Genomic DNA, 22,488 nt, shown 5'->3' with positions numbered 1-22,488 from the left:
GTCATCGTGCGGTAAAACGAATCCCACCAATTGATTAGTATGTGAATCATATTGAATTCGACCAGTAATGCGCGTTGCATCTTCACTGACAAGTAAACCTAGGCAAGTGTTACTCACCGATTTTAATGAAACTTTACATATTTGTAGTACTTTGAAAAATATTTGACACGTATTTTTTTTTATCGGCAAAGGTCCACTCTGAAGGGTGAAAACACCCCTTTAAACGTAAGAGGTGATTTAACATATTAGGTGAAATAAGTTGGAAATAAACGTGTTAGGGGGTTTTTGGGGTCGCTGAAACTAAATCTTATGTCAAAAGTATGAAATTCAAAATGGCCGACCCAATATGGCGTCCAGATACATCAAAATTCCACGTTTAAAGGGGTGTTTTTACCCTTCAGAGTGGACCTTTGCCGATAAAAAAAAATACGTGTCAAATATTTTTCAAAGTACTACAAATATGTAAAGTTTCATTAAAATCGGCGAGTAACACTTGCCTAGGTTTACTTGTGAGCCAAACTAATGACGTTAAATTCCGGGCGCTCAAAAAATATTGTAATTCTGAAATGCGACAGATACCTTCAATTAACGAAACATAGGATGAATGTATATAGCGACAAACAGTGCTAACAGAAGGCAAAGATAAATTTGCTGCTAAAGTTTCATAGAGAATGCGACCACCAACTATAAAAATATAAGCTGAAAATTGTTTCAAAACATTCTCATACGAAAATCGGCCCTTCTTATAATCTGTCTTTGCTTCTGCACACCGAACTAACATAGATAGAAATGTCGATTTTGCACCTTCATAAATTTTTTTAGACAACATGATTATCATCACAGTTGCTTAAAATACTGCTTACATTTTCATTCACTTTTATTCGGACATTATCATCTTTTTCGTTTTCATTGTCGAGGCAAGCAGTCCGCAAGCTGCCCCGACATTCTATTTCCCCATATACTTGTCTAAGCTAGTGAGGACATTGACAGCCTGACCCAGAATCGTGGTTGGATCTGTTGCGTTTGAAATTTGCATTGTGCCTCCTGCTTGTGGTGCAGTCGAATTGGCGCTGTCGAATTGACATTTTCCATCACACCTCCGTGCTCTGTATTATATTACTATTATATTTCAATATTCTGTAGTCTTCATTTTTTATGGACCTTGCAACCGTACACTTCGGGTAGGCAGGCGAGAGCGGGTGACAGCCCGCAAGGAACGAGTCAGCGGACGCAGCAACCGGAGGAGCGAGCGGAGATGACGACCGCACTCCCGGACAGCGGGCGGAGCGAAAATACTCGCGAGTTCATTGATGTTCGAGCTAAGAAAAAACGGCGCCTGCGCGACGGCGAACGCATACGATGCAAGATGAGAATAAATCTCCCGGCGAGTACGAAGGAGAAACTCGTCGTGAGGAATAGGCGTGAAATCCAGGCGATCATTCGGGTTTTCCATTTTCTATTTAATAAGACCGCATCAGGCCCATATAGTGATTTCTTGCTTTGAACACAAAATGGCGTTAAGCCCATATGGCTATTTCTTTATCTAGATATAAGAATCCGATGTCGAAGAAAGCACTCGGAGACAGATATATACAAATTTATTTTATTTTTGGTTTTCTCATTTATCGATTAAGACATTTACGTTTCTTTAATATACTTACAAGGCCATGAGCCATTATGATTAAGATTATGCTCGCGGTATTAATTCATAACTCGTTAAAGACATAGGATTAAGTTGCGTTGAGAGCCCGTATGGCCATGTAGATTTAGATTCTCGTTTCATAAGATACAGGCTGAATAGCATAACGGTCGGTAAGACGGCAAAGATCGCGAGTACTTATAAGTTAAGAAATATATCCGGCCGATAGATATAAAATAAAGTTTAGTTGATACTCTGGCTCACCGCCGATCGAAAAGGTCTCATATTATTTAGCGATTGTCGGTACAGTTTAGCGATAATTATCGTATAAGGATAAAACGCGTATATTCCGAGGCGCTGACATAGAGTTACGGCGGTAACCCGTATTGGGGGCACGGAGGAACATTCCCCGGACCCGGTACGCGCGTCCACGAGGTGGGCGCCGAGAATACATTAAGTTCCCGGAAAAAACATCTTCTCCAGGAACAGACAGGTCGAAACGTCTTCCGAGGACCTGGGACACAGATCCAGGGGGTCGGCGCCATTGTCCGGCGAAATCCCGGCGAAACACATTTTCGCCAGGAACTCATCCATCTGATAGTCTCACCAGGACCTGGGACACTCTCCCAGGGGATTGGCGTCAAGGTCAGACGAGTTCCCCGGGAAACGCATCTTCCTCGGGAACAAACGACGGAATCCGTCGCGAGAGGTTCTGGGACACCCGCCTAGGGGGTCGACGTCGTGCTCCGACGAGATCCCCGGGAAACGCATCATCTCCAGGAACAGTGGCCCGGAGAGGTGATACCAGCTCCCGAGAAACCCAGCCAGAGGGTCGGCGTCAACGGCTGACGACATCGACGTCACCCGGACGTCATCTACAGGAAGAACACCCAAATTCACCATCAGGGGCATCTCCGAGGAGGTGCGCAAAGGTCGGCGTCGTTCGCGTCAAGAAATTTCCGGAAGCGGAAACCTGGTGCAGCGGTGCCAAGGAAGGAAGGTTCTCGCACTGCGTTGTGCGTGGAAATTTCCACGGGAACCTTCTAGAACGGGCGTAAATCGAAGATGCGCAAAAGGGCATGCAAGAGGGTAGTGAAAATCATCGTGTTTTCGCATGATCGCGCCAGATGTGCCGGCCGCGAACAATGGACAATCGAGAAAGTTCGAGGAGTGGGAGCGATCCGGCATAAGTGGGGAGCCCAAGCGAGAGCGACCGCTCGAGGCAGTCTCTCGGGTATAGCCGTGGCGAACACACATATCACACTCTGTACGATCGGCATACGCGTTATACTTTACAACCGAGAACTCCCGCGTACTATCGCGTAAAATTACTCGTCTTAACTAACAGCGAGGGGCAATTAATTGCCAAATACAATCGAGTGTTTGCAACAATACGCGAGTTGAAATTCGGATACATTATTAATTAACGAAAGTGCATATCGAGTATATAACAACCACGGGCATTGGGTCACGCGGGTACGGAATATTGTGCGGAAATTATTAATTATTGTATTTAACCACCGAATACTCGTTCGTTACATCTGCGCACGAACATTGTATGATAGAGTGATGATCACGGCCAAGTGCGTGATCATAGTTTAACAATCACGAGGTACAAAGTCCTCCGATCGGAATAATTATCTGGAATAAAAGCATCGTATCGACTAAACGAATGAGCCGAGATGCGCAATTTGAATAATTGTGCAACTTTATTAAAATAAAGCGACATTCACACCGAGGCGAGAAACTCGCGTTGTGAGACACCTTTATGATATTGTGAAACGGCCTGTAATGTTGAAATGATGATCTGGAATTAAAGATTAATTAATTCTGAAACAAATTCTCCTGATTAATTATAAAAAATTATCGATACTTACCTTCTACTTACCTTGTCCTTCGGCGATGATCCAACGTTGGCCAGCGGCAATCCGGTATGCGATGTAAAGCGAGGATCCGGGGAAGCAGAGCAGCAACTGCAGCGATCCATCCGAAGCGGGAACCTAAAAGAAAAGAAGCGAATTAGTACATAATTAAAACATAATTATCGGGACTTACCCTTATCTGGTATGCGAGGGAAAGCGAGGATCCAGAGACGGGTAACGGCAACGGCGATCCATTCCGGGCGTCGATCTGCAACAAAACATAAAATAATTATCACATAATTATTTTATAATTAATTACCTTTATCTGGTATGCGATGTAAAGCGAGGATCCAGGGATGAGAAGCAGCAACGGTGATCCAACAGGGACATCAGTCTGAAATAAAATTCAAATAATTAGGATATAATTAATTTATCCTTACTTACCTCTATCTGGTATGCGATGTAAAGCGAGGATCCAGGGACGAGAAGCAGCAACGGTGATCCATCAGGGACATCCTTCTGAAACAAATAAATCCTATTAGCGTCTTGCGAGTAATCGGGGCGTTGATGCGAACACTTACCTTCTCGGTAGTCTAAGGTAAAACCGAGTGGCGACCGTTCGATAGGAATATTATCCGCCGGAATCGGGCTCAACACGTGCCGTCCGGTCACAACCTAACTTAAGATTTACATACCTGAGTTCATAGTAAAATCCTGCCCACTGACACATGACACAGGCGGAGGATCAACCGATGTTTTTATTATCTCAGCCGATTTTTTTAAATTATTTTTATTTTCAAAATGAAGTGTAAGATGTCTTTTGAAATTTGATAATATCCATCTTAATTTCGCGTTGGGATCTTTCGTCGTTGATATAATACTCGAACACACAGGATATTTCATTTTTGCCTCGTATTTTACAGCATTGTCTTTATTTTTAATAATTACATCAACTTGTACGTCTTCTTTGATCAATGAAAGAACATTATCAGCAGATCCCTTTTTTTTTCCTTTCGCCATGCGAGCTATTTGTTTTTGCAACTTCTTCATCTCAGCTTTTGGATCGAAATGTCTGGAAGAGTCACTTGATGTTGCTGTTTGATTGGTCGACTTACTGATGCCCCAATAGTCCAGAGGTTTACTTTGAACAAATTGTACCAATTGCTTAATTAGAAGTTTGTCGCCAATTACGAATCGGAAGTCTTCAGGATTACGGTCATATATTCCGAAAAAATTATTTAAGTCTGTTGTGCTTATGTCAAGAAATTTGATCATAGATGTTCTGGCAAATACTTCCAGTTCTGAGATTATGTCGTCAGTAATTTGTCGAAAAGAAAATGGATTGTCCAAATTATTAAATTGCATAATATTCTTAATGTGATTTGGAACCACCCAGGCCCAACTCTGTGTATTTTATTCCAGAAGTGCGATCGAGATAATCCACTTCGTCAGTCTTTTCTTTTGCACTGTTATCACCCATAGCTGTGACCTAAATTTCAGAACAATACTGTACGGAGTCTGAAACAAACAAGTTTAAATGTTTCTACTGTTAATACCAAATAATATGTGTTGAACTGTTGATATTCCAAGTACAAGCTTGAGTCTAGTTGATTTAATTTTTATTTATTTATTTATCAGCTCCACGATTTATAGTCCCCTTATAGAAGCTTGAGTCTCGTTTGTTTAGTTTTTATTTATTTATTTATCTGCTCCTTTATAGAATTCATTTCATGTTTTAATTTTATTCATTTGCGGCTTTTTCCCAGTCGTTCTTTTTTTTATTTTTTATTATTTAGGATTTCTTTTTATTTTCTGCCTTTTTTTTTATTTTCCATTTATTTAGGGTTTCTTCCCATTTGTTTCAGTTTTTCGTTTTTCATTTAAAAGGCTACATACACCTGCAGGCACCGAAAATAGCCCGATATTCAAGACGTTGTTTCTAAAAAAATATTACGAATATCGCAGCGCGGTTTTTAGCATTATATAATATGTACTTTGAGTAAAAAAAAGTGTTGCAAACGCATTAAAACATATTAAAAATTGCAGGAGATATTCTTGTTGCTTGGCGTCAGAGGTGTTTTCAAAGTCGGTATCAACGATATGTAACAGTTGCAAACACATGTAACAAAGCACATGTGCTTTGATTGAGCTGACACAGCAACATTGATGTTATGTTACTGATACGTAAATATGGTGCTGGTTTGCTAGGGTGGGCTCATCCTAAAGTTTAGTTTGTAATAATAACACGCCATAGAATTTTCAATCAAGTGAAATTGACAATCACATGCTCGATCAAATGTCTCATATCCCCTTTATGATGAGTGCGCGTTATCGTGAATCTGTTTTGTATCGGAGCGTTGAGGCCTCTTTTCCGCTATGCTCATTGGTCATCTCGATTCTCATGTCGCTTGAATGTCGTCTGTTTCGTGTATGTACAGCGTACATACACGTGTCATTACGCGAGGTTATATGTTTTGTTTATTGACAGCTTGAGATTTTATTTTTATGTCATGTAATGTTCATTTTAAATATAAAAAATGCCAAATGACGCGCGCAAAGCGCGCGCTATGTATTGTACTAGTAACTTATAAGACTGAGTTTCACTAAACTAAGTATTTAATAAATTAAGCATAGTCTTATTTATGATATATTTTACGTACGTCAATTAAGAAAATTTAACTCACCTTTTCAAAATAATTAACCACATCCGATCACTGAACACATACGTTTTTCACAACCTCGGAAAACTTTCGAATAACGATATTTTGTGTATTTGCGTTGTCTGTTATGAAAACTGTACAGTGGTGCACAATCGTGCCCCGCGCATGCGCGACCATGCGAGGAGAGGTACCCCCTCTACGCGGCTTCTCCTAGCGCTGCTGGGGCCCGATTCTGTAACTCGTTATGCTGTCGTTATGTGTTTATAACGACAGTTGCGCAGGTATACTATATAAGAAAAAAGCTGCGCAACTGTCGTTATGAGCACATAACGACGCATAACGAGTTACAGAATCGCACTGCTGGCCTGTTTAGTGATTCGACTTTACTGCGTTATGATTCACGTTTAGACACGCTGACTCGCGCCTTGTGCGGCCTTATGCATTTAGACACGCTGAGACTCGCAAAGATTCGGGCGTGACTGCGTCGTTATGTTATATTATCCTAACGACTTCAACCGATTTTTATTTTATTCGTCTGATTCATGAAATAGGTCATAAAATAGTTACAAATTGTTTAAATTTTTCACTTACGCCATGAACATTTTGGCATAGTTGAAAATACACATTCTCGATGCAATGTTCTAGTTCGAACAGGAAGAGTACGGTTGACGGTTTCATGTACAAGCTGGTGTCGCACGATGTCAATTTTACAATATTTGCGTCACGTATTTTAACGAGTTTCAGATCTCGAAACGCTAACGATGATGGCGCCGATGACTGCACGAATCGCTGAATATCTGCACGTTTTTCGACGAATGTCACCCACGTTGCATGAGGCAGAATTATCCGATTGCCTCGGTTATCGCCGATAAGTATATCCACAGAGGACATAGTCCCGCGTTGATTCCAACATCCAAAAATTTATATGCTGTCGATGTCAATGCAAATCTTTTTTGCAAGATACGTGGCGTGTAGCGAGGTTTATCAAAACTGAAAAAATACATTTATGTTTATAAAAGTTTTTTTGCACAAGTATATACGAGAATTAGCGGTATTTACTCATTGTGCTGTTTCTCGCACGTTTCATCCTGAATCGGAACGTAGTAGTTCGCACCGTGAGTGTTCATCGTATCTGGAGGCTATTTGCGACGTACTCGAACCGTATCAAACTCTTGACTGCGCGCGCTAGAATTCTCGTAGACCATTCATACTGTTACGCCCGTCAAGCGAGGTCGCCGTCGTAACACTGTCGCGCACTCCTCACTCGCGCACGTATTACGTGGAACTCGCGAAAGAAAAGGGAACACAGAGAAACTTGAGAAATGCGTTTATTCAAAGCTCGTAAAACAGAACGCGTGCGTATATTCCAAAAATCCGCCAGACAGAAAATCAATAATCTTATCAACAAACTCCCGTTGTCAAGGAGCGCGCTTCACAGCTTTCCGCGACTTCTCTACCCAGTGTCCAGCACGAGCGCAACCGTCCCCCTCTTCTTTAATTGTCGTACCGACAATTAGAGGGAAGTTGCAAGCAGTTTCTTTCTCTTAGACTTTCGGGATCTTGTTCCTGCTCTACCTCGAGCTGAGCTGCGAGTTAACGAGCTTCGTTTCTTCCCTTATAATCTAAGAAACATCTTCAACGTCGACTTTTCTTCTGCTGCCAGCGCTGTCCTCTTGAGAGTCTTTGGACTGGGGGGGGGGGAACTTCCGTTGACCCTGCGTCTCGCAAGACTACCCAGTCTCCGCCATGGCATTTGCCTTAAGTCCCACGGAAAAAACCACGGTCAAAACCCGTGGGCAAGGCGCTTTTCTTTCAGCTAATATCCTCGCCTAATGTTGTTCGGCGCCATCTTCCCGGAAAAGTAGCTGAAAGTAACAACAAAAGAAAAATATCTACTTTTTAAAATTTAAAAATTAATTGAATAAATTGAAATTTTTCGGGCTTCAGATGAAAATCGTGATTCAAAAGGAATTACCTCTCATAAAAAGTAGCTAATCTATCTAAATGAACGACTTTGTTTTTATGCCGTCTAGACCTACAAATACAATTAACTACATCATTTATTCTTTTAACGACTTCAAAAGGGCTTTTCCAATTACTTTGTAACTTAGGAGTTATTCTTAACTTCTTTCAAAGATTAAATAACCAGACTTTTTGCCCAGGCTCATAGCATAATTCCTTGGCTTTTTGAGACTTAATTTCCATACGTTGACACACAATGTTATGAATGAGATCCATTTTTTCTTTCAAGTGACGGAAATATTCTCTTTCCGAAGGAATAAACTCAGAATCAGGAGGATGTCCGCGAAGTAGATCCAAGGGTAATCTTAACTCCCGACCTAATCCCCCCTAAATCCCCATCTCCACTTTATCACAATATCTGCAGTTTTCTTCTGCACATGGACGCCTAGACAACGCGTCAGCGTTCGCGTGCACCTTTCCAGCTCAGTGCTTGACTACGAAATTAAATTGTTGTAGGCGTTCTATCCAACGTGCCAACTGGCCTTCTAGATTCTTAAAAGACATCAACCAGCGTAAAGAAATATAATCCGTCCTTGCAGCCGGCGGCTGCAATTGTGGAACTGCGGAAGCAGCGAAGCAGCGACCCACCATAGTGGATAACCTGATTCTGCCGCACCCCATGATAAAGTGCCAGAAGGGGAAGCAGGGCAAGAAGCCGGTCACGACGATGGAGAATGGGGATAAGCGGATCAGCCCCACGGAGCTTAAGGCGCAGAAGCGCATAGTGCAGGCGGCACGGCGGGACGCGGCGACAGTGGTGGAGCGACTGGACGCCATGAAACGCGGAGCAAGCGTATAAACCAATGTACATAGATGTATAAACAAAATTAGAATTAAGTCAAAAATAAGTATATAATCAGAGACACTGTTACCTTCAAGAACACGCATACTTAAAGTTTAGGTTTAAGCGCGCAATATAAGTTTATTTCCGTTAGCAAACTATCGTGAAAGTTTCCGTTTTATATAAATAATGATGATTTTCTTTTGTTATTTTGATTTTGGTTAATAGGCATAAATAAGTTTATTTTCGTTTAAAGATTGATTTTGGTTTCCGTTATGCGATAAATTTATTTTGGTTAAACACATGGGTTTTCTTTTGTTCCCACACACGTAATTTTGTTTCGAACATACCTGACGAGTTACGAAGAAAAGTCAAAGGGAAAATTTATTAATAATCGGACAAAGATTAAAAAAGGTTCTATGAACCGAGCCGGTTAAACGTAATTTATCTTTAATTAGTTGACGAAGTAACTTTTAAACATAACGGAGAGGTTCAGGTAAAGTTTCAGAGTCGGAATGACTCAAGTTTAACGAACCATCAGCCGATACGAATAATCTTATAGAAAAGATTCCGGGGGAATTGAGAACCGCGATTATGCGCTCCAAATTAAAGGCGCGTTCACAACGAGCAATAGGGTAAACGAAACGGCCGAACCACCATGCAGATCGGGATTAAAACGACATCAATGGATCGTAAGAGTCGTCGAAAACGCAAAACGGCCATCGATGGTCCAGCGTAGCGTGCGAGACCGGAAGTCGGCTTACCACGGAACGTGGTAAACGAACCGGACGAACTAGCGATGCGATCGGAAAAATTCCGACGCGAGGAAATTCAGGACACCTCGAAAAGAGAGTTACCATCGACAATCGGTATCGCGAAAGCACGAGTATAGAGATCGCCTTACCACATGTCATGGTAAGAGAACCAAGCGAACCGCGAGTACGAATGACCAATTATCGATGTCAAATTGTTGCGGGCATCGCGAGTACACTACCGACACCGGCGATCGACGGGTCCGATAGGTAAATTGCGAGATTGGGTTACCATGCGACATGGTAAACGACCCAGGCGAACGAGGGGCCTGACCGGCGAATAAAACATGCGAGCGCGTAATAGTTGTCAGGACCAACGCGAGCACACGATCAAACGGCGTGCCGAACGTATGGGACCGAAAGACGGGACACCACGGAGGCGCGGCAACGGCCGGAGGCCAACGGGCCAACCGGGAGGCGAACAGAGGCCGAAAGCGCACCCAGGGCGTTGCCAGGAGCGGGCCACGGCCATCGGTCAGCGGACCGGAAGTAGGGGAGGCGCTATAGCGATACCAGAGACTCTTATACGTTTGGGAGCACAGGGTATGTCCGGGCGTACGAATAACGGGTGACTCGATGATAAAAGAAGCGTGGTAAGCGGAACTTGCGCCGTATAAGCGTTAGCGATGAAATCGTAACGGTCGAGTAATCACCGATGGCTCAACAATCGAGACCGCATTAAACAATTAATGCGAATATACAGCAAATGACCATTGGCCATACCACGCAGGGTTGGCAAGCGATCGCGGGCGTGCACGACGCGGTGCATCAAATGTCCATAGCGTTAAAGTTTAAAACAACGAATGTACACGCGAAGTTCCATTTTCTAGGAGGATCCTATATTAACAGTAAAGGATAAATTAATAAATTAAAGCTAAAGATACTGGAAAATGGAATGCTGCGCAAAATATTTATTCAGATGTACAAACAGCGAATCGATAGCCGAACAATAGGGCTTTTGTTCGTGGAGCACCTGCCTAACGAACCAATGGCTCAGGAACGCGGAAGCAAAACAGCATCACATCTGGGAAGCAGGTGTAGGCCACATCTGGTCCACAGACGTCGGGAAAATAGGCGGAGCCATGCCAGAGGTGCGTTCGAAAACGTCCCCCGAGTGCCTTGACCCACCCGACGAGCGTTCAAAAACACTTCGAGAGCTCTCGATAGGCTCTCGATTAGTGCGTTCGAAAACACTCTCGAACCACCTTCTGAGTGACTTTTTCTCCCTGCCTCGCGAGGTAGGGAAAAGTGGGTAGGTGACTTATTTGGCGGTAAATATGGCATCTGAAACGCGAGAAATACGGCTTGATAAGTCGAAGCAAGTTATTATCACAGATCCTAATACCAACGAATTGGTGATTATGCCGAATGAGTGTTTACTTCTGTGGGATAAAGAGGGTAAGTATTTATTTACGGATTATTCTACAAAATCTGCCAAAAATATGTGTCCTAACCTCATGTATATTTAGAACTGAGCATAAATATTAATTGTTAAAACTTTTTCCGACAAAGTCGTAAACGTAAATCGGTGTTGGAAGTCAACACACAAAAGAATTGACGTTAGCATATGCCGTATCCATCGCAATGCGATAAATGCGGTATACGCTAATGTCAATCTTTGTGTTGATTTCCGACACCGACTTACGTTTACGACTCTGTCAGAAAAAGTTACGACAATCTTTATGTTCAAGCTCATAGTATGCTTATCTTGGCATACAACTTAATATTTTATTAACGTATCTTTTAAATTGTTTTTGCAGAACAAAATATTATCGAAGTGTCAAATGTCAAGGAAGTTCAGCAGCATTTTGGTGTGGAGCTTGAAGAATCAGTTTGTCAGAATGATACTGGTTTCAGCCCAGATGTAGTTTTATCCCAGACCTCAACAATCCCAACATGCGATGTAAAGAAGAGTACTGCATTTTGGAAAGATGAAAATGCTGTAAAGACACTTATTTATCAGTGAAAGCAGCATCAATCTCTATTTGAAAATACTTCTATTAGAAATGATGTTGTATGGACAAAAATAAGTGAGGAATTGGAGAAAGCCAACAGTGCGTGGCAATATACGGGTAAAAACTGTGAGAATAAATTTAAGGATATAAGTAAAGTATACAAACGTACAAAGGATCATAACAACCAGACGGGAGGGAGTGGCACCGAAAACCTGTAAATATTTTCAAGAATTGGAGGAAGTGCTGGGAGAAAAACCTTGCTTAAAACCTGTTGCCTTAGCTTCGAGTCTGAGGAAGGGACCTCATCCAGCAACTTCAAGCAGTGTATCTAATACTGACAACACAATAAGTGACATCGATGATACAGAAGATAGTGGTGATGGGATTTTATTAAAAGCCCAAAAACCAAAGAAGACACGTATGGAACGTGAACTGGAACTGTGGTCAAAAACTATGAGTGAGGAAAATAAGATAGGTGATGAAGCCAGAGAACGAAGGCACCATGAGTTATTGGAACGTCAGGATCTAGCTCGACAAAATTACGAAACTTATATGGAAAAACTCATTGAAAAACTCTAAATTTTTTACGAACAATTAGAATCAAAAGCCATGCGATCCGAGCTTAGGTCTTTGACAGCCTTATATTAGTTACTGTATACATATATGTCTATATATATACATATAATTTTCCAACATACTGCGCGCCGATTACTTTCGGACTTAAAACACAGTAATTGTTAGAATCAAAACCCCCTTCCCTCCCCGGAATTAAATCGACTTGATTTAATTATCTAATAACTGTAAAGAAAATTTATTGCGAAAAATATTACCTCAGCCAGGGTTTGAACCTGGAACCTCCCTCATTCCGTGTAGGGCGTCGTACCAATTCGACCACCGAGGCATGTGGTAATATTTATCGCAATAGCCGGTTAATAATAGTTTGAAACGTCTTTCTCAAGCGACGTGAATAATAATAATAATAAGAGAAATAGGATCGTAACGATATACGAACAATTAGAATCAAAAGCCATGCGATCCGAGCTTAGGTCTTTGACAGCCTCTAAATTTTTTATTATTACATATAATATACATATATAAGTTACATAAATATAATTTGCGCAGTTTTACATATATAATGTTAATCTTTAAATACTTACTAAAGAGCTATATTTTAGAGCTGTTATGCAGAAATTTTGTGCGTAAAATTTACTAGTCATCAAAGAATTTTAATTTTGTTCGTAGACTAAAAAATATTTTTAGCTATATTATGTTGCAACAGGAAGACCAGGAAGTCGATTCTGTACCTTGTCGCAAGATACAGAATCGATCCCTAGGTATTACATAATGCATTATTTTTGTTATTGATTAAAAATATTTTTTCAATTATCTAAGATATTTTATTGCAACTCGTGATAGAAGGTAATTTTAGGTTAACACAAGATGATATTAAGTGACACTTTTGTTCATATTCAATAATGGTCTTTAATGGCTGTGATTACTGAATGTGTTATATTATAAATTAAGAATATACAATTTTTGTTCCTTTATAATAATGGTCTTTAATGGCTGTGTGATTACAGAATAATGTGTTATTATAAATTAAGAATATACAACTTTTGTTCCTTTATAAAAATGGTCTTTAATGGCTGTGTGATTACAGAATAATATGTGTTATTATAAATTAAGAATACAACTTTTGTTCCTTTATAAGAATGGTCTTTAATGGCTGTGTGATTACAGAATAATATGTGCTATTAGAAATTAAGAATACAACTTTTGTTTCTTTGGTTTTTAATGGCTGTGTGAATTCCATTCCAGTTGAATAAACATCAACGAATTAATGTTACAAGATATTGTCGTTTTACTATCCCTTCAGAATCATTCTGGAAATTTATTGGCTGCCTAACAAAATTATCATCATCATCATCATCATCGCCGTTATCGTGTCCTTCGATGATGAAGTCTTCATATTCTTCCAATCCATTATCCAGACAAACATTATGTAATACACAGCTTGCCAAGATGACAAAGGGAATCATGTCATCACTATTCATGTCCAAGAATTTCAGTCGTCTCCATCTGCCTTTCAGCAATGAAAATGATCTCTCAATAACTTGTTTCATACTGGCAAGTGCTGTGTTAAATGTTTTCTGAGCCTGTAAGAATCAGAAAAGGCATAAAAGATGATAGTCTCTCCACTACTATGGCTGTGTTCCAAAATTCATTGCCAGTGCTGAAGATCTACAGTATACGTCACGTGTACTATACATTTTTAGCACTGCCAATAAATTTTGGAGCAGCCTACGAAACACATGCTGTAAAATCCACTTCTAATTTAAATGTCTTAAAACGGGAAGAAAAGAGGCTATAAGGGTCAAACGCGGTTCTTCTTGCGTAATGTCTCATTTATTCATCTTCTTGGATATAACTTCAAACGTTTCGGCTCAATTTCGAGCCATCCTCAGCGATAACAATGGTTAGCCCACGATCTCCAAACCAAATAGCAAGCTCGTCGACTCGTGTTATTTGTACCAAATGATCCTTATCAAATGGCCAAAGAGAACGTGGGAATTAATAAATAATCGAAGTGACTTGTCGGTAGCATCGACATTTTAAAAACGACGGACGGAATGCCACGTTCTCTTTGGCCATTTGATAAGGATCATTTGGTACAAATAACACGAGTCGACGAGCTTGCTATTTGGTTTGGAGATCGTGGGCTAACCATTGTTATCGCTGAGGATGGCTCGAAATTGAGCCGAAACGTTTGAAGTTATATCCAAGAAGATGAATAAATGAGACATTACGCAAGAAGAACCGCGTTTGACCCTTATAACCTCTTTTCTTCCCGTTTTGTTAATTCTCGAGGGTCCGTTTACGATTTACTTAAATGTCTTACTTGTGTGAGTTGGCCCAAATTAATAAATAGTGGTATCAACCATGACAGACATGGATAAGCCTTATCTCCAATGATGTAGTCCTGATCCTCAAAATAAGATGCTCTATTTGCATTTACCTCCTTCCACAGATCTGAATTACGAAAAACACGCCGATCTCCCACTGATCCAGCAAATCCAGCAAAGCAGTCTAAGAATCGAAGTTCCGCATCACACACTGCTTGCAATGTTATGGCATATTCCTTATCTTTACTTATGTAAAAGCGTGCGTCTACCTAGAAATAAAGTACTACATTTACGTTCTCCGCACAAGAACATTTGTAACACGTAACGTTACGTTAATTAGAAACACTATTCCGAAGAATATGTGCGTTTTCTAATAAGCAACACAAGTGTCAATCTTTGTTACTCATTAAACACTAACAAAGATAGAACGACACTTGTATCGACTTGTATCGCTTGTTGCAAAACGCAAATGTTTATATAAGTCTATTTCCAGTTGTAGACAAGTACCTTTGGCGCCTTAATTGGAATGTTTGTTTCATCTATAGCTCCTATTACATGCGGTAACTTTCCGATGCGGTGAAACATCTCCTGAACAGCAATACGCTGGTCAGCTCGAGGCCAGACAATGACGTCCCCAGCAATGTCGTTGAGAGCTTTAACAATTCTAATAAAGGAATCACTTGCAGATGATTTTCCCATGTCAAATCGTTCACCCACAGACCTGCAATATACACCGATAGTGCTGTAGCACTATTGGACAACAGAAATAAGCTATAAAATAAAACATTCTACTTTTATAAAGCATCTTTACCTGTAAGAATTAGGAGTAGCAAGAAGCCATAATGTAGACAGCAACTGCTTGCGAACAGGAATAATGGCTCTGCCAGAGACTCTCTTTACTCACTCTCTTTACTTAATAATAAGCCTAACTTGGCTTCCAAAATCTCATACGTGTTCGGAATCATGCGAAAATGCTCGCGAAATTGCCTTGCTGTTAGACCTTGAACAGTTCTTTCCATATACCCTTCAATGCGCAATGGCTTCTTTTGTGCACCACGCAATTTACGCCGATGTCTACCTCTATTAAGCTGGACCCCCCACCAGCGCAAATCAAGTTCTTACTAGGTCAAAAATTTAGTGCTATTTAGGTGCTAATTAAGTGCCCTAGTCCGAATTTTGGTGCTCGAACCGTTTAGCAGGAAATCGCGTAAAAAATGGGGGGGTCCAGCTTACCATAAAGCTGGACCCCCCCATATCAGAAAATGGTCCTACAGAGAAGATAAGTACACTATAATTTAGTGCTAATTAAGTGCTCTAAAAAAACGATAAAATATTGACAGATTATAACATTTATTTAAATATACCATTATATATTGAACACAGTACCGTCGCGGTCGACACAAACACTTAAAAAGATTGCTGCATGAATATATTCGTTACTAAAATGATCGAAAACATATATTTCCCAAATCTGAGTTCATTGTTAACAGTAAAACAATTACAATAATTAACTTAGACCAGCCGTTGGCGCTGAGCACTAAGTTCCGTCATCTGATCGTCTACGAATTAGTTGCTCGCATGATTATAGTATTAAAATAATTCTCAGACATTGTACTTTAAAAGAATTACACGATTCGAATTTAGTGTTAGCTGCTTAGTGTTGAAATTAATTAATTAATCAAAGGAGCGCGCGTTTCGCGGATAAACTAATTAATTTCAACGCTATACAACTAGCACTAAATTCGAGTCGTGGTACTTTCTTAAAGTACAATGTCTCAGGATTATTTTAAGACCATAATCATGCGAGCACCTAATTCTTTGACGATTCTGTAACGAACTTTAGAGCGCGGCGCGCGCGCTCCATGAGTTAATTAATTGATTTCAACCCTTTGCAGCTAGCACTAAATTCGAATTGTGATATTTTCTTAAAGTACAATGTCTCAGGATTATTTTGGGACCAAAAACACGCGAGCACCTAATTCTTTGACGATGCAGTAACGAATTATAGAGCGCTGCGCGCGCGCTCCATGAGTTGATTAATTGATTTCAACCCTTTGCAGCTAGCACTAAATTCAAATCGTGATATTTTCTTAAAGTACAATGTCTCAGGATTATTTTGGGACCAAAAACACGCGAGCACCTAATTCTTTGACGATGCAGTAAAGAATTATAGAGCGCTGCGCGCGCGCTCCATGAATTAATTAATTGATTTCAACCCTTTGCAGCTAGCACTGTAACGATGCGCCCCAAAACGCATCATTCCCAGCGAGCATCAGCCGGATGCCGCCCGGCCGAACACCCGCCGGGCGAGACAAGGCACGGTGTGCCCTTTTTAAACTGTTAATCTCGCGTATCAGTCCGCAAACGGACTTAGCGCGGCAACCGACTCGAAGCGCCGAGCGGTGCCGAAAACGGCCGAGAGCCACCGAACGCAATCGCGGCGTCGGGGCGCCGTACTTCCCGAACGCTCCACCGCTCCACCCTGGCGCGCGCGATTGCCGTCGCGTATACCCCCGCCACGCCGACACGCCACCGCGGGCGTATATAAACCGAGCAATGTTGCTAGGTTTTAGATTCCGCCGTGAGCCAGCAAACCGATCCGACCGATTCTCCGCTGCTCACGGATCCCGAAATCCCACAGTCGAACAACCAGGAGGTAGAGAGTATTCTCTGCCTCTGCCGAGTGAAGCATCTAGGCGGTTGACTCGAACTTCCATACGAACACCTGTGACACCGGAGTGAACCAGGGTAAGAGAGTTCTTCTCTTACTCGCCAAGGGTCTTGGCCACCCGGTGCCGCCTCCCGCCTACACGAATCGATGCGCCAGAAAATAGAGAGTACTTCTCTATCTCCGCTAAGGGTCTTAGCCGCTCGATATCACGTCCAATCGCGATCCAGCGCCTTACGCGCTCACTGCCGCCGTTATCCAAACCTGCGATACCGCGTCACCCGCGCCGAAATACTCAGCGAGCCCGCACGCCCGCCGATCCGCGAAACTCCGCGATCTCCGTGTATCGTCGCTTTACCAGGCGTCCGCAAGCCCCGTGATATCTGCATCTCACCGCCGTTGTAACCGCCTCCGCGATCTACTACCCGTTCCCATCGACTCCGCGATATCTGTACGTCACCGCCATTGTAACCGCGTCCGCGACCTATTACACGTATCCAGCGATTCCGCGATATCTGCATTTCACCGCCATTACAAACTGCGTCCGCGATCTATCACACGTAGCCATCGACTCCGCGATCACTGTAAACCGCCGCTATCGTAGCAGCGACCGCGATCTTTTGTACATATTCACCGCTCCCGCGAGCATCTCTATGTATTCACGCGTAATTCAATAAACCTTATTTTGTTTTGTTATATTTTAACCGAGTCTTGTGTCTTCCTCCGCGCCTACTCCGAACCCTGACCAGCCGCGAGCTAAATCCGCGCTTCGGAAGCTAGGTTGTTTTAGCACTAAATTCGAATCGTGATATTTTCTTAAAGTACAATGTCTCAGGATTATTTTGGGACCAAAAACACGAGAGCACCTAATTTTTTGACAATGCAGTAACGAATTATAGAGCGCTGCGCGCGCGCGCTCCATGAGTTGATTAATTGATTTCAACCCTTTGCAGCTAGCACTAAATTTAAATGATATTTTCTTAAAGTACAATGTCTCAGGATTATTTTAAGACCATAATCACGCGAGCACCTAATTCTTTGACGATTCTGTAACGAATTATAGAGCGCGGCGCGCGCGTTCCATGAGTTAATTAATTGATTTCAACTCTTTGCAGCTAGCACTAAATTCGAATCGTGATATTTTTTTAAAGTACAATGTCTCAGGATTATTTTGGGACCAAAAACACGCGAGCCCGTAATTCTTTGACGATGCATGGCGTTGAAATTAATTAGTTTATCCGCGAAGCGTGCACGCCGCGCTCTAAAGTTTGTTACAGAATCGTAAAAGAATTTGGTGCTCGCGTGATTATGGTGCCAAAATAATCATGATACATTGTACTTTAAGAAAATATCACGATTCGAATTTAGTGCTAGTTGCATAGGGTAAATTAGTTAAATGACCGCGTTCAGTGGAAATAGCAGCTCAGTGAGCGTTCGGTAATTCTTTATTACGATTGGTTTTTACGCTTAGATCCGAGAAAGAACCAAAGGCAAGAACCAATCGTATTAAAGAATCACTGAGCGCTCACTGAGCTGCTTTTTCCGCTGAACGCAACCATATTAATTGATGGAGCGCGCACACCGCCCTCTGAAGTTCGTTACAAGAAGCGACGCGGTAGCCAATAAACTTTTGGTACTTACGGAAAAGCGACACGTTGATTGGCTACCGCGTCGCTTCTTGCCGCGCAGGTCGGCGTAGTGTTCCTCTAGTAAGAGTTAGAACACCATCTACCATTACAAGGGAGAAGTTAGTGGGAGTGAGACAAAGCACATCTCGAAGTACGGGAGTGGGGAGGCTGTCTCGATTTTTCGATGGTACGCATAATTTGCTGTTGCAAGCAAGAGCGGCCTTTTGTGCCTTGATATCAAAATCGCCATTGATTGAATCACTGACCGCATCATACCCTGCAGGGAGCGAGTGTCGAAGGTGTTCGTTCGAAATTTGGATAAAGCTAATTGTCTTTATCATGGCCAAGGCCAATGATAATTCCATGATGAATAAAGGTATATATGTTATATTAATAATTGTATATTTGCATCGTTTCAGTATTATATTTTTGACTTTTTTGATGACTGATTATTATAAATAATCATCTTTGTTGTGTATAACATGTTGCTTCGGATTCTTAATGTTATGTTTCTATTGGGTTGTATATTGATCTCATATTTATTTACTTTTTTTTACGAGAGTTTAACTAATCGATGAAAGTAATGTAATATATTTGGCATAAATTTGCAAACTTTGGACTATTTATTTCCAAAACGGCTGAAAGAATAAAATACTGATATTCTATATTCTTCATTTATACATTTTAACAATAAGTTTTAATTTAGTATATTATTTATTACAAAATTCAAAATACGAAGAAATGTCTTTTGGTCGCACTTTTTATATCTATGCAAAATCCTAAAATAAATTACGTATTATAGAAGTTTCGTGTACGCTCTACTTAATCAGTTTACGTTTATTACTTCTTTAATCGCATTTTTAGACGTTATTTTTGAGACTTAAAATACGTTATAATTCATGTCCAATATAGGCATAACATTACGGAGACGACCGGGAAAAGCGGCATTGCAGCGCTCTCGCGCGAAGTGTAAACAGCGCAGAAAAGATCATTTGCTTGCTGTGACAATTGCAGAGAATGAGAATCCTCAACAGCCACAGCAGCAACAGGGACAACAACAGGGACATCAACAGCTACAGCAGCAACAGGGACAACAACAGGGACAACAACAGGAGTAACAACAGCAGCAACAACAGCAGCAACAACAGCAGCTGCAACTGCAAAATGCGCGGATATTGGAGTTGCGTAGGCAAATGCACAACATAAGAAATCAAATTCGAGAGGAGTTAGGACGAGGACAATATATTTATGGTGGTCGCGGTCGCGGACGCGATCGTGGTCGTGGTCGTGGTCGCGGTCGCGGTCGCGGTCGCGGTCATGGCCGTGGCCGTGGCCGTGGCCGTGTCAACCAGATAATTATTTATCCCAAAAACCTTTATATATAACTATCTGTTTTTTACTGCATAATATTTTATTTTATATTTTTATATATACTGTATAACTTTATAGTAAATTAATAAATATAACTTTATATGTATAACTTTATAATAAGTTAATAAATTGTAATTGTGTACATTTATTACATAAATATTTTATAAATACAATTAGGAAAAAAGTAATTCCTCGAAAAAATATCTCGCAAGAATGATTCCTTTAGTTTTTCTAAAACTAAATATATAATAATAAAAATATCTTGCTCTTGCACGGTCCGCACGTTTTTTTTTTAATAATTTTAAGGTTTTTATATTTTCTCATGATTGTTATTTTAGTTATACTTAATGTCTGAATTTATTTATTAACTCATTACTATTTTTTTCAATATGTTAAAATTACTTTTATATTTGTTAACTGATTAGACTCTATTTGACAGATGTATTAAAAATTTTATGATTAAATTATGATTATTTTATGATTTTAAATATGAAAATGAATACATGAATACAGTATATCTAACAAGTGAATATATAACAAGTGAAAATATAACAAGTGAATATATAATATAAATGCACGTGGATGCTAGTACAGAGAACACGTTTTGTTTATGCTTTACAATACATGTAATAATTGCAATATTTTCTTGAAAAATTATTTATATTATTAGTATCCCGGGCGGTATCCCGGAATGCTAGTACCACCAGCTGTCGGAACGTACCCCGGCGGAGGTGACGGTGCCGGTGCTGCTGCTGGAGCCGGTGTCGGTGTCGACGACGCAGGCAGTGACGGCGGCGGCGGCGGCGGCGGCGGCGGCGGCGGCGGCGGCGGCAGCGATTTTATTTCCGCTGCCTGTGACGTCGTTGCTGTATTCGGCATTGTTGTGCCTAAACTTTTTGCTGGAATAGAAAATTAGAAAATATATTATTAGCGCTGCGTCTCTCTCTCTCTCTCTCTCTCTCTCTCTCTCTCTCTCTCTTTCTCTCTCGTTCGCCCGTCCTTTCTCTCACTTACTCACTCATTCACCCGTTTCCTTACGCGTTCTATTTCTCTCTCACTCTCTCTGTATTTCACTCATACTACGTTTATGCGAGCGTTACTTCTGTAGTAACTTACGATAATTCACTCGTTTACGCGGAGTAAATTATCGTAAGTTACTACAAAATCCCGTTTACGCGAAGGAATTATCGTAAGTTACTACAGAAGTTACGCTCGCGTAAACGTAGTATCACTCACTCTTACTGTAATATAGTAAAATTATTATACTTACATCTTCCGCGACTCGTTCCCGGCGGCATGTCGAAGACAAATGATTTGTCTTGGCAAAGCGAATTTCAATCGCCGAGAGAGCATCGGGCGATATCGGTGACATTCTTTCCTTATTCAGGATACTTTTTCCTGTGTTGAATTTCAATTCTTTTTACGTTCCACTACACAAATATATTGTAAAAAACAGATATTTATTTGAAAAAATGTAGATAATTTTCAGAACTCGGAAAAGTAGTGGATAAAAAAAATTATTATTGGTATTTTGTTGCAAACTCAGAATCATACAAATTTCCTTTATTGATATTTTACGTGACTGCAAATAGTTATTCACCCGGGCATTTATAATGAGACACCCTGTATATCAAGTCTTTCGTCAATATTGAAAAGAAATTTCTGTTGTCGATTACGTGAGCTCGCAGTCACGCGAATATCATTTGTTTGCCAACAAAAAACGTGCCGTGCTAGTAGTGTGTATATGAGTGAATCTTGTTTGTGTTGAATTACCAACACAGGAAAGAGTCTCATGGATAAGGGACGAATGTCACCGACATCGCCCGATGCTCTCTCGGGGATTGAAATTCGCTCTGCCAAAACAAATCATTTGTCTTCGACATGCCGCTGGGAACGTTTTTCGGAAGATGTAAGTATAATAATTTTACTATATTATAGTAAGAGTGAGTGAGTGAAATACAGAGTGAGAGAGAAATAGAACGCGTAAGGAAACAGGTGAATGAATGAGTAAGTGAGAGAAAGGACGAGGGGAGAGAGAGAGAGAGATGGAGAGAGAGAGTAGGGAAAGGGAGAGGGAAGAAGGAAAAGGGCCGAGGGAGAGGAGAGAGAGGGGGAGAAGGAGAGGGCCAGAGGGAGAAGTGAGGTGAGGGAGAGGGAGATAGGGAGGGGGAGGGGGAAAGGGAGAGG

General features: G+C 41.0%; 1 protein-coding gene across 1 annotated transcript; it reads right to left on the bottom strand.

The window, feature by feature from the left end:
• Nucleotides 1-13,412: 13,412 nt before the first annotated feature.
• On the bottom strand, nucleotides 13,413-15,888 carry LOC139810083 (uncharacterized). Its single transcript, XM_071773412.1, has 7 exons — nucleotides 15,868-15,888; nucleotides 15,565-15,722; nucleotides 15,446-15,526; nucleotides 15,142-15,355; nucleotides 14,631-14,903; nucleotides 13,597-13,887; nucleotides 13,413-13,457 (listed from the first exon to the last, which is right to left on the bottom strand). Exons 1-7 carry the CDS (start codon nucleotides 15,886-15,888, stop codon nucleotides 13,413-13,415), a joined length of 1,083 nt encoding a protein of 360 aa, XP_071629513.1.
• Between the last annotated feature and the right edge of the window lie 6,600 nt (nucleotides 15,889-22,488).

The sequence above is a fragment of the Temnothorax longispinosus genome, chromosome 3 (assembly GCF_030848805.1).
Source record: "Temnothorax longispinosus isolate EJ_2023e chromosome 3, Tlon_JGU_v1, whole genome shotgun sequence".
Taxonomy (NCBI): Eukaryota; Metazoa; Arthropoda; class Insecta; order Hymenoptera; family Formicidae; genus Temnothorax; species Temnothorax longispinosus.
This window is presented reverse-complemented; position numbering and strand designations above follow the sequence as displayed.

Bases quoted from the DNA above. Each gene is read 5' to 3' on its own strand.
- LOC139810083 (XM_071773412.1), bottom strand. From the start codon at position 15,888: ATGGGGGGGTCCAGCTTTATG. The intron at 15,356-15,445 runs GTAAAGATGCTT...TGTATATTGCAG, and splicing joins GCTACTCCTAATTCTTACAG to GTCTGTGGGTGAACGATTTG. The intron at 14,904-15,141 runs GTACTTGTCTAC...CTTTATTTCTAG, and splicing joins TTCCAATTAAGGCGCCAAAG to GTAGACGCACGCTTTTACAT.